At 38.4% G+C, this 12189-nt stretch overlaps 1 protein-coding gene across 11 annotated transcripts in view; it reads left to right on the top strand.

Annotated features, from left to right (window-relative positions):
- Positions 1–12189, top strand: part of MITF (melanocyte inducing transcription factor) — a 222188-nt gene that overhangs the window by 121939 nt on the left and 88060 nt on the right. For 8 of the 11 annotated variants that reach the window (XM_044253174.1, XM_044253172.1, XM_044253180.1 and 5 more), the window contains exon 2: positions 9279–9528. In XM_044253174.1, coding sequence (XP_044109109.1) covers positions 9279–9528 — 250 coding nt within the window. The remainder of the gene's footprint in view (positions 1–9278; positions 9529–12189) is intronic. The other 3 variants (XM_044253176.1, XM_044253173.1, XM_044253178.1) reach the window with 1 other exon arrangement.

Below are 12189 nucleotides of genomic sequence, written 5' to 3'. Positions count from 1 at the left end.
TTTATTCATTGAACAGATATTTATTTGAGCCTACTGGGTGCCAAGTAGTCCTCTGGGTGCTCCATTCACCCCATATGTGAATGAAATATAAAAAAAATCCTGTCCTTATGGAGACCAGGTCATGAAGGACTATGCACATTTCAGCTCCATTCTTAAGTCTGGGCCTCATCCTTACAGTCCAGAGTGGCTGCTGGACTCTAGTCATTACAGCCGAAATCCAGGAGATATGATGGTAGAACTTAGGCATGAAGCTAATCTAGCTCCTGAAAATCTGGGAAATGTCATGAATAGCAGTGTACTAGCTAAAATGAAAAGAAAATAGGAAAATGAATATTGGGTTGTTTGAGTTGTAGATTTTAGGCTGAAATTTTATCTTTTTCAGAAGGACTGATATTTTTCCAAAGTGTCACAAAAACCAACTGTGGTATCCCAGGGCACATCGAACTGGTTTAATAAAAATGGAGATTGACTAGTCTTAGCAAGTCAGTGTCCAGTGTTCAGGGTTTTCAGGGCTTCAAGGATCATTTCATTCAGATGCTCAATGTCATCCTTCTTGTTCTCCGTTCTCTGCTGCTGCTTTCATTTTACATTACTGTTTCACCTAGTCTGGCTTTCTTTTCAGTTGGCCCAGAAAATTGCAGACTTAACATCCCACCATCTTTCCAAATCTTTGTATAAGGAGAGTTCTTTTACCCCAGTAACTGTAGTCAAAGGCGTAGGGCTGCCTCTTACTTGACCATCTTGGAGCACAAGCCCATTTGGTGGATATGCTGATTGGCTAATCTTGGGTTGTGTTTCTGTGTCTGGTCTGGGGTTAGTAGCACATCATAACCTCATGAGCTGAAAGTGAGGAGCCTGGTCCTTCAAGGTGAAATCAAAGTGCTTTACCAAAGAAGTGGGGCAGGATGCGAGGCTGCTGCTGAGGCCATCATTTGTACTTTTGCTTTGATTTCCACACCGTTTTGCAACCTTTGCATCTTGGCGGTAGCTACGTCCAAACATGCATCAAGAGAGTTCTTCATTTTGAAACATTGTAGGTACATTATCCTGTCATGTCATACAAATTACTTACACCTTAGAGGGGATGAGTTTTTCAGAGCATTTTAAAACATGGCAGCTGTGTGTGAATGGACTTCCATAGTTGGACAGAGTAAGCGAGAATTCTAGAATGTGGTCTAGTGGAAGGAAGCTTGATGTGAAAGACAGAAAGCTCAAGTGTGGGGCATCTTAACTTTACTGGCTTTAAAACCTTTTGATGGCCTGGCTCTCAGAGGCAATTCCTGAAGGGAACTGAGTGTTAAGATTATGCCAGCCCATAGTGGCATCTGTGGAAAACAGAGAACATTTGTGGTCATAAAATGAGGAAATGGCATGCTTGTATCATTCAACGTCATCTTTTAGTTAGAGTGTATAGAACTGAGAAACTCTGGGAATGGGGAAAATAATCAACTTAAAAAAAAGTCCGATGATGAAAATGGCCTATAAGAACATTGGTCATATGTTACAGAAATCTCTTGAACATTTTTGGTCATCCTTCCTAGTTAAATTTTTCAAGCAAACTCTCAACATACTTTTATTTTATTTATAAATTATAAACATGTTTGTAATGTTTATATATTATACACATTATATTATATTATAATTACATTATACGATATGTACAAAAGTAGAAAATAAAAATGATGGTTAAAATATATGTAAAGAAATGTTCTAATATTTTCTTCCTGAGCCCCAGAATACCATTTTTTGAACCTTCTTTTGAAGAATATTGATATACTGGGAGTCTTCTTAGGGTTCTCTTTCATTTTGACCTAATCAATTACTGAGATTTTCCTTCCTGATCCTGGAGGTCCAGCTTCAAGAATATTAATTCTGAATAGATGCAGAGTGTCTCCAGTTTTTTACCAACGAATTAGGGCTTAGGTTTGGAAAAGTCAAGATTTCAGATTTTTTTTTAAAGGTTTTATTTATTTATTTGACAGAGAGATCACAAGTAGGCAGAGAGGCAGGCAGAGAGAGAGGAGGAAGCAGGCTCCCCGCTGAGCAGAGAGCCCGATGGGGGGCTCGATCCGAGGACCCTGGGATCATGACCTGAGCTGAAGGCCAAGGCTTAACCCACTGAGCCACCCAGGCACCCCAAGATTTCAGATTTTAACTTACATGGGATTAGTGGTGATTCTTTTAGGATGTTCTCTTCCTTTCGTACAATGAAAGGTACAGAGCTTCAAAGCACAGGAGTGCTGTCCACTTAGGACACCATCATCTCCCTCCTGTCTAGCAGAACCTGACCTTTGGGAAGCATCCAAGTATTTGGTGAAGGAAAGGAGAGGAGAAAGACAAGCTGTACTTTGCAGTCCTTTTTCTTTTCTCTGTGCCAGAAACCTGTAGTATGTATTATCTGAGCTGGTAATGTTACCAGAAACATTTTGGCAGGTTTTCATTTTTTTTTTTCCTTGACCACTAAAACCCAGAGTTGATGATGACAGAAGTCCAGAAGATCCCCGTATTTGAAGCCGAACTATGAAATCTAGTACTCTGACATGTACAAGTAACAAAATCTTTTCTTACAGGCACTTGGTTCTACCATGAGTGGTGAAAAGGTCATCCTTATATTCACAGTGAGATTACTTGAGAAGGAATGGGAAGGTTAAGATTATGGAAAGGCTGATCATTCTGAAGTATTGAATACCTAGACTGCCATTTAAAAAGATAAATTCACTGACCAACTCTTTCTTCAGTGATTTCTGCACTTGGAGGCACTCACACAAGATTCTTAATCATTTCTTTTTGCTGACAGAACCAACTGATTTGGGGGGCACTCTCTGTAGATTCAGCCTTTTGGTTCCTTTTTCTTAGGATAACATAGTTGTGTTGTAACCATAAAGATCCACTGGCACTTTTTGGATGGATGTTTTTATTTGTTTGGTTTTATAACCCATTTGGCAGGAGAGAGTAGCCCCCATTTCCTTCCATTCCTCATGTTGGAATCAGTGTAATAAAGACTTCAGAGTTCTTGGCAGGCTTGCTGGAGGTGGGGGATGGCATGAATTTCCTCAGATGTGGAAGAAAGTGTTCTCATCTAAGAATACAAGGTGTGAGCTTCAGTGCCTACTGAACTCCTTAGGTATTAATTTACTCTTAGTTTCTGAACATGGTCAGGCATCAGAATCAGCTGCAGAATTTTTATAGACATATTGATCCCTGAGCCTCATCTTACCTGAAATCAGAATTTCTAGAGATGGAGACTGGAATGGCATTCTCCAGTGCTGATTTTTTGGCAGCCACTCTTACATGGAAACTCTGGTGCCTTAACCTGATTTTGACCTGGCATTCTCACTTGTGTGCCTTCTTGTGTCTCCACTGTGTATTTGAACCTCAGCCATTGTGCCTTCCTGAACATTGTTACATTATACTCCAAGTGTACAGGCAAATGCTAGACTTTGAGCTCTGTTAACTTAATGATTATACTGAAGATTAATTTTCCCTGGAGGAAAACACTAGAATTTTTACTTTATATCTCAGGGGAGAATTGCAGGATAAATAATCTCCCTCCACCCCTGCAAAACTTTGTCCTGTTCTCTGAATTAAATAGGGATTCCCTAAATCTTAAGAGGGAAATCTGCTGTCATCTAACTTGAATATAGGCTTATACAAAATTGCTTTTTTTTTTTAATTGCTTTTTAAAAAAATATTTTTATTTATTTATTTATTTATTTGAGAGAGAGAATGAGAGAGAGAGAGAGAGAGAGAGGCGCATGAGAGGAGGAAGGTCAGAGGGAGAAGAATACTCCCTGCTGAGCAGGGAGCCCGAGGCGGGTCTTCATCCTGGGACTCCAGGATCATGACCTGAGCCAAAGGCAGTTGTTCAACCAACTGAGCTACCCAGGCATCCCACAAAATTGTTTCTTTGCATCAAAAAAGAAGTAGCAAGTTCATGGTTTGCTATTTCTTCTATTAATTTTTGAACTCTGTTCCAGTTTAATGGACTCTGTTCCAGTCATGCTAATTTTGTTTACATCTGTTATAGATTTTAATCCTCATCACAACGCTGATAGGCAGGTGTATTAAACAGTCTTCATAAATAAGGAAAACTGAAGCTCAAAGGGATTGACCGAGTTGGCCATGGTCACAGATTCATAAGTGGCAGAGCTGGACTCTGCCTGAGGAATTGAAGAGAGGAAACACAGGTAAAAGTATGTCGTCTCCTTCAGCCCAGAGACTACATTGCAACTGATATTTGGTTTCCTACCTTGGGTAATAAACCATGTTTTGGAGACCAAGCTGAACCATAAGGTCTATTAAAAGGATATTGGCATCACTGTCAAAGATGAAGCATGGCTGGGTCAATGTCATTTGGATCTCAAGGAATTTCTTTTTTTTTCTTTTAATATTTTATTTATTTGACAGAGAGAGGGAGAGAGATCACAAGTAGGCAGAGAGGCAGGCAGAGAGAGAGAGGGAAGCAGCCTCCCTGCTGAGCAGAGAGCCTAATGCAGGACTCCATCCCAGGACCCTGAGATCATGACCCGAGCTGAAGGCAGAGGCTTTAACCCACAGAGTCACCCAGGCATCCTCTCATGGAATTTTTGGTATATTTAAGAATTTAATGAAAGCCATGGAATTGACTGTGTGAAGTGAGGAATTTACAAGACATTTTGGACCACATATCCACATATCTACACCATCCCAGAGAAGAGGGAAGCTTTGAGGGTTTAAATACAAATTCAGCCATAGAAGTGGGAACTCAGGTCACGTGTGTGGCTGTCTGGTGTTCATCCAACGGGTGCTGTCTTGTGGACTTTAACGTTGGTGACATTGGCACACTCAGTCATAGCCGTGCATTAGGGAGGTGGGGCTTGGAGAGGGTCAGAGCGGTGGAATGGCTTATGGACCATCTGGCTGCTCAGCAGTGACTGAGCTAGAACTTGGGTCCAGTTGATAGTCCTTCTCCTTGAATCCCGTTGAGAAATTCGCAGCTCTTGGGAAGTTGTGTGTCAGGCTTCACTGCTTCAGGGAAATGCTAGTAACAGCGTTTGCCTCTCCTTCCCTGGGCTGTGAAGGGGTGATTTCTTACAGTGAGTGATACACCTTCCCAGGTGGAACTATTTAAGAATCAGACAATCTGGATAACTGACTTAATTTTAGGGCATCTCAGAAAAATGTTGTGACCGTGGCTTTAAACAGTGTGAGGTTAGAAACCAGGTATCCCCAGCATCTGGCACAGAGGGAACACTCCCTGAGTAGTTGTTGAATAAATGACCTTAACATAATCTGATTAAAAGGCATCAGACTCACTGAATTAGGATTACCTAATACGTATTGAGCCCCAGATGAGTGCAGTTAGCTTTTAAAACTAAATTCATCTGGACGACTCTCCTTGCTTATCTTTAATGACGAAAGCATCAGGTCCCCATTTTAAACATAAGCTTTTATAGCCACGTGTGATGTTCTCACATAAGCCGCGACTTTGAGTTTAAAACCTGATGCTCCTTTGTCTTGCTCCCACCTTGAGGGGTAGATATCTTCATTTTTGTCTATGATTGCTGATTTAATTAATTCTAAGAGACAGAGGTCTTTAAAAAATGTCAAATAAAGCTGAGGATCTGGAGTCATCTTTAACAGTGTAGAAGGACCCTGCAGGGAGTGTGTGCAGTGAAGTGACTACAGTCTTCCTTTTGCATTTTTTTTTTTTAGAAAATTTATTAAAATAATTTCAATTAGCCAAGCTCTGCTACATTTTCCTTATTGGACTTTCAATTTATTTATAGGGGTATACTGTATAAATATGCATTTTTTTTCTGATAGGGTATCTCAGCAAATGCTTTAAATGACATTGTTGGGAACGTAAAGTCTGAAGCCTTACTGTGGTTGATAACTGGTAATTTTAATTTAAGATGTCTCAAGAATGCTTTACTGTTAATTGAAAGGATTTTTCCCCCAGTATCACAGCCAATGACTTGTCTTGAGCAGCTAATTAGTGCGATTATTCCACAGCTGCATTTGCTACAGCACAAAGGTTTGCTCCTGTTTTTATCAAAAGGATCAGTCTCTCTGGGAATGTTTTAACCTGACAGGCTTTGAATAGTAAGGCTGGTTATTTATTTATTTATTTTTTAAGAGCTGTTCTCCGGCTCCCTTCTTCCCCCACCACCTTCCTTTTTTCGTTCAAGAAGCTGCATTTGAGCTTTGAACACACACTCAAAAATGTGAAAATACCTTTGCTTTTTATGCTCTTCTAAATAGAGCCTTACCTAGTGAATAGATTATTTTGAGTAACGTCTAGGTGTTCCTACTGTGTGGATGAGTACATGATATTAAAATAAGTGGGGTATTCACGTTGTTTAATCTGTGCGCGTCTATAGGAAACTGTAAAGGACAGAGGATTTAAGGCTTCTGGAATGCTGAAGATCTCTAGGAGAACCAAGCCACTGAAACTCTCAGCACTTTCTCTTCCTACTGTCAAAATCCAGTCTGTGATGGACCCTGTCTCTTTTCCTTCAGGCAACGGGTGACTTTGATTACCAAGTCATTCCTTCATGTTCGTAAATTAGTTCATGTTCCTCATGTTTTTAAATTAGAGACATATATTCTGCCATTGAGAAAAATATTTTGGCTTTTTTATAATTTGGGGGGGAGTAGAAAGAGAAAGAAAGAGCAGAAAAGAAAAAAAAAGAATAGAAAAGAAAAAGAAAGAAAGAAAGAAATTAACCTCTAGTTCTACTTTCCATCTGACAGCTAAGATCACTCTGATACAGTCCCTACTAGGCATGTCTATTTGTGTACATACATACACACACTTTACTTACTTTAAATTAAAACCTAAATACTCTTTTGATTGCTACTTTTTATTTTATCCTTATTATCTACTTTTCTTACTTTGCTCTGTAGTTGTGCAGTTTTTTTTAAAGTAGTATGATACCAAATTCATGTATTAACAACTTACTTTTTTAAAACCAGTTTTATGCTGAAATCTCATAAATGGCTTTATTTTTTCCCCAGTTTTATTGAGGTGTAATCGACAAAAGCTATATATATATATTTAAGGTGTAGTTGCCTTGATGAACATTGGATTCCTAGAACCCTGACTTCATAACTAAGTTTGTGCCTTTTGACCAGGCTCTCCCCTAATAATTTATGCAGTCATTTTCATATGAGGGGGAAGATTTAGGAGGCTCAGATTTTTTTTTTTAAGATTTTATGTGTTTATTTGACAGAAATCATAAGAGGCAGGCAGAGAGAGATCTCAGTGTTGGGCTCAATCCCAGGACCCTGCGATCATGACCTGAGTCAGAGGCAGAGGTTTTAACCCACTGAGCCACCCAGGTGCCCCTAGGTTCAGAATATTTTGCAATGTGTAAATAGCTTTGCAATGTCAAGTTTTCCACATTTTGAATTATGTTCTTAGGAAAACTGTCCATCAATGAAATTTCTGAGGCAGATTGTCCGAACAATAGTAAAGCTTTTTGATAAAGTTGTTTTTCTTTTGCTTTTCTTAATATGCCTTAAAGGATTGTGCCAACAATGGCTCAGACTAGCATTATTGGTATACTTATTCTGATAGTGAACATTTTTTTTTTTAAATTGGGTCATACCGTGAATACTTTTTTTTTGCAGCTGACTGCAAGTTTATTATAAGTTTCTAAGTTTATTATATTGCGTAGATTTCATTATGACAGTAAACATATTATTTCTTCAGCATTTTGAATGGTTGCATAGTATTACCTTATTTGATCCTATCATAATTCCCTGAATTGATTTCCTATGGTGAGTAGTAAGTTAACTGCTGGTATAATTTTTATCATGTAGTTTTCTGGAACTGTGTGAGAGAGAAACACAAACATCTCATCTGTTAGCATGTTTTGCTACCTGCAGAATTTGAAGGTTCTTGTCTTTAAGGAGTTCGTGAGGACGGACAATGGCTTAAAGGCTTTATTTTGTCTTTTGTTGGAGTGTAAAGACCATACTGGGGTTTATACTCAAGGAAGGAAGCTAAAGCCTTACATATTTCCCTTGATCAGCGACTTCCTTGAGAGTGAATACTTTTTTCAAATGTTACTGTTTTTCCGTTTCTAGGTACCAAGGTTTTGCGCTCTTTGCCCTAAGCAGAGATTTTTTTTTTTAAGAAAACCAAATTGCTGGAAATAAATAATCAATGAAAAATTCTATCTGGTAATAATAGCAAGGACAAACCTTTATTGAAGTAGTACTACATGACCCTCATTGTACTGGGCAATTTATGTGCATTATTTTACTGAATTGTCTCCAAATCCTGAAGAGGTAGGACATAAAATACAAGGAATGTAACCGAAGTTTTTAAAACCCCCTCTCTCTCTGATAAATGAGTAAATGTGTGAAAAAACTATTATTATCCCTCTTTTCCGGATAAGGTAACTAAGGCAGAGGGAGGTTGAATAAACTTGTTGATGCTGTAAAGCTGGCAAGATAAGCAGTTGCAACCCATATTTAGGAAAATTAGGAGCTCTTTTCTTCCTAACTTACGACTAGTGTTTAAGCTTTTTCTGTAATATTGGAGAGAGTGAGCACCAAAACCATCAGAAGTAGGCCGCATGGGGATCTCACAGACATGTGTAGGGGAGAGCTTGCCAAGATGAATCAGGAGAAAAGACCGTACAAAGAACACCAGACGGAGAACTGTGTTGTCAAACCAGCCTGTCCTCTGCTCCCTCCCCGAAGCCTGAAGTTGAGCCCAGGGTTAACCTTCCTGGTCCAAATGATTCTTTCGTGAATGGTTTTTACTTCCCATTTCCTCACAGAATCTCCCCATGACAAAGTTCACCTTTTCTTGAAATTATTCCACGTTAGTAAACATCTTCGACATCTTCAAGGAATTTAGATAATGTGTAGGAGTAGTTATTTGGTTAGAGTCAGTTACGAAAAAGCAAATCAAGCAATTTATTTTTAAATGTGGAAATCTGGGTGCCATTAAGACGCACTGCTTCTTGGCACTTCATATGGCGGCGCTATATTTGGTGGTGATGAGTAGTATGTGGTATAAAATGTTAAAAAAAAATTAAGCCGCATGATAAAAATGCCTAGATGCAATCAAGCTGCCTTATTTTAATTCAACTCCTAATGACTTAAATCCTGTCACCTCTTGATTTTCAATTATGTGGAGTACCATTCTGCGACTTGATTATATTCACACAGGATCATTTCATAGTTTGGTGCAATTTAGGATCCCCCCCTAAAATGCCGACGAAAGGTCTCATTAGGAAACTAAATGTTGTGCTTTTTTTTTTTTTTTGGTTTTCCCACAGCAGTTCCGAGGAGCATCCTGGGGCCTCCAAGCCTCCGATAAGCTCCTCCAGTATGACATCACGCATCTTGCTACGCCAGCAACTCATGCGTGAGCAAATGCAGGAGCAGGAGCGCAGGGAGCAGCAGCAGAAGCTGCAGGCGGCCCAGTTCATGCAACAGAGAGTGCCTGTGAGTCAGACCCCAGCCATAAACGTCAGCGTGCCCACCACCCTTCCCTCCGCCACCCAGGTGCCGATGGAAGTCCTCAAGGTACGTGAGCGTCACTCTTGTCGGTTGGGCCAAGCCCTCTTCCAGACCAACATTGTCCATTTCCTAGGTGTTTCATTTATCTGAGTGTGTTTTTGGTCAGATTAACCCATCTGAATCCTGTTTGTCTTGTCAATGCCAACTCTACTGACGCTACCTGGCTTTGCATGTTCGAGGAAGGGCGCAGAGTAAATGCGAATGGAGTAGTAGCCCTCACTAAACGGGGGGAGAGAGTCTATGTTGCATGAGAAACAGCAGGTAGGAATAGGCATCGGTTGTAATGATACCTTTCCATTTTTTCGTTGGGAGAATTTCAAAATGTACATGTTACCTGAAATGAATCTCATCTAATAATGTATTTCCCCCCCCCCCATACATTCCATGGCGAGCCTTTTAATTTTCTTCTTTATTTAGTAAGTAAACTTGGCTGTAGAATCTGACTGGTTTAGAAAGTCTCTTCTGGGATAAAACTGTAGGAGAGCTTTCTTCACTTTAATAACCAGAATGCATAATCCTTTAACTGAAGTGGTCTGTTTGGGGGCTCTTTGATTTCTTGCTAGAGTAGAAACTGCAGGAGCTTGTTAACATCATTCTATCAGGGACATATAGCTTCCTAATTACTGGGGAAAACTGTAACAAGTCTAAGAATAGGATTCCATCTCACACATGCCCTCCACCTCACGTTGGCCACGCTCCTTGTTTAAAGATAAACATTCCAACTCTTAAATATGATGGAGGCAAGGAAAGCTAAAAGGAAAGTAAGGGAACTTCCTTCTTAAAAGAACATTTTTAAACCCATTCACCCAATTGATTCATTCGAAAGAGTCCCAAGTGTTGTGTTCATTAAACAATGTGAACTTTACACTCTGGTGATTCATTGTTGGTCTTCGCATTCATTCGTGTGCTCAGATAAAAAACATCTCCCACTATTTAAAGTTTACAATGAAAGTAAATAGAGGGATGATGTGTTATAACTGGAAGCAATATATCATTCTTACCAGGAAGTAGCAAAGATTCTTGAAAAACAAATTTAAAGTCAATTGTTTTTTATTTGTATAGACCCTATTAAGATGTAGTGATGAAATAATGAAGGTCTTTCATGAAGAAAACAAGCAGAAATTTGGTGAGGGCAAAAAAGATCCAAACAGTTTAGCATAAAATATTACTCTGATGCGGTTGAAGTTCTAGATATTGCCGCAATTAATGGCTATTTTGTTCCCCTCCCCACTGCCCCCATAAAGACAAATTTTCTTTTGAGACTAGACTATACATTAAATCTTTCCATTCTGCTTGGGTGAAAATTGACAAAAACGAAGTTTTTATAATTAAGATTTAACGTTGTCTGGTGTTCACAGGAATCACAATTGTTTTGTCTATGTCTTTTAAAGTTAGATGAATTTAAAGTTATATGAATTAAATTATAATCAAATGTGGAGAAATATGTCTGTTTTATTCACCGTAATAGTCTACTTTTTAAATCTGAAGGATACATAGTAGAAGAGATGACATGGATTTGTGCTAGTAGTGGTTTGTGTCCAATTCGAAGGTAATGTTTCATATTATATTAAAGTATATTACTTGCAAACAGTATTTCTATTTAGGCAATTACATGTGATGGTGTGGAAATCACCCATATGCAAATGCATTGAAATACCGTTTTTGTATCATCTTAAAAATGAACATCATTCCTAAATGTTTCTATTACTTAAAATGTTATTTTGAAAATGCTTAGAATGAAAGCCTATACTATGTGGTTTGAGTAATACACCCATTTTTCCTTATATGTTGCTGTGTCCTGGTAACGGTGACTGGAGCTACAACCTTCAAGTTAGGTATCACAGAAAAATGCCAACGTTGAAGCACAAATAAATTTATTACAAGTAGAAGTCCCAATCTAACTAAAAATGAGCAATTGGTATATCTGTGTTTCAGGTTGGATATAGTTTCTTTGACTTGTACATTTTTATATTTCAGTGTATAGTATAAAGTAGTGATATCATATTTTAAAAAGTTGCCTTAGCACTGCGGATGAGTTTGATAGTTATTTAGACAAATTATAGTACCCTTTGATAAAAGACCAAGTAAAATATGTAATTGCCTATGAAATGACATTCTAAGAAATTCAAAAAATATTTTTGAGGATGGTAGTATGTAAGGGATGGCCCCAGATACTTGAGGATTTGTTACTTAAAAATAGTTTACGTATTTTCAAAACTTTTATATATGAAAATATTATTATGAAAGATTTACTATAGAAAGGTAAGTGAGAGAAATGTTTTTTTTTCTTTTCCCTCGTATGGTTTTTAAAATCATAAGCATAGTATTGTAAAGTTAAATGGTTAACTTAACTAAAAACAGTTAATTTTTTCAGTCTTGGACTCTGTCTACAAATATACATTTTTAAGGAATGAGTAATAGCAAGTCTAGTAATTGAGTGCATTATCGTACGGATTATGTTGAACAAATATTTTTTCATAGTGTAGCCTCAATAAATTCTTCATGAAACTTTTAAGATTTAAATTGTCAAAACAGAACATACCTGCTTCTCAGTGGAGGTCGATGTGTATCCTCAGCTGTGGTTACAAGTGCTAGAGAATACTGGTTAAATCTCCCCAGCTCCTACTGGTTTTCGAGAACTTGATGGAAGATCCCACATGCAAACTC

The sequence above is a fragment of the Neovison vison genome, chromosome 6 (genome assembly GCF_020171115.1).
Source record: "Neovison vison isolate M4711 chromosome 6, ASM_NN_V1, whole genome shotgun sequence".
Taxonomy (NCBI): Eukaryota; Metazoa; Chordata; class Mammalia; order Carnivora; family Mustelidae; genus Neogale; species Neogale vison.
This window is presented reverse-complemented; position numbering and strand designations above follow the sequence as displayed.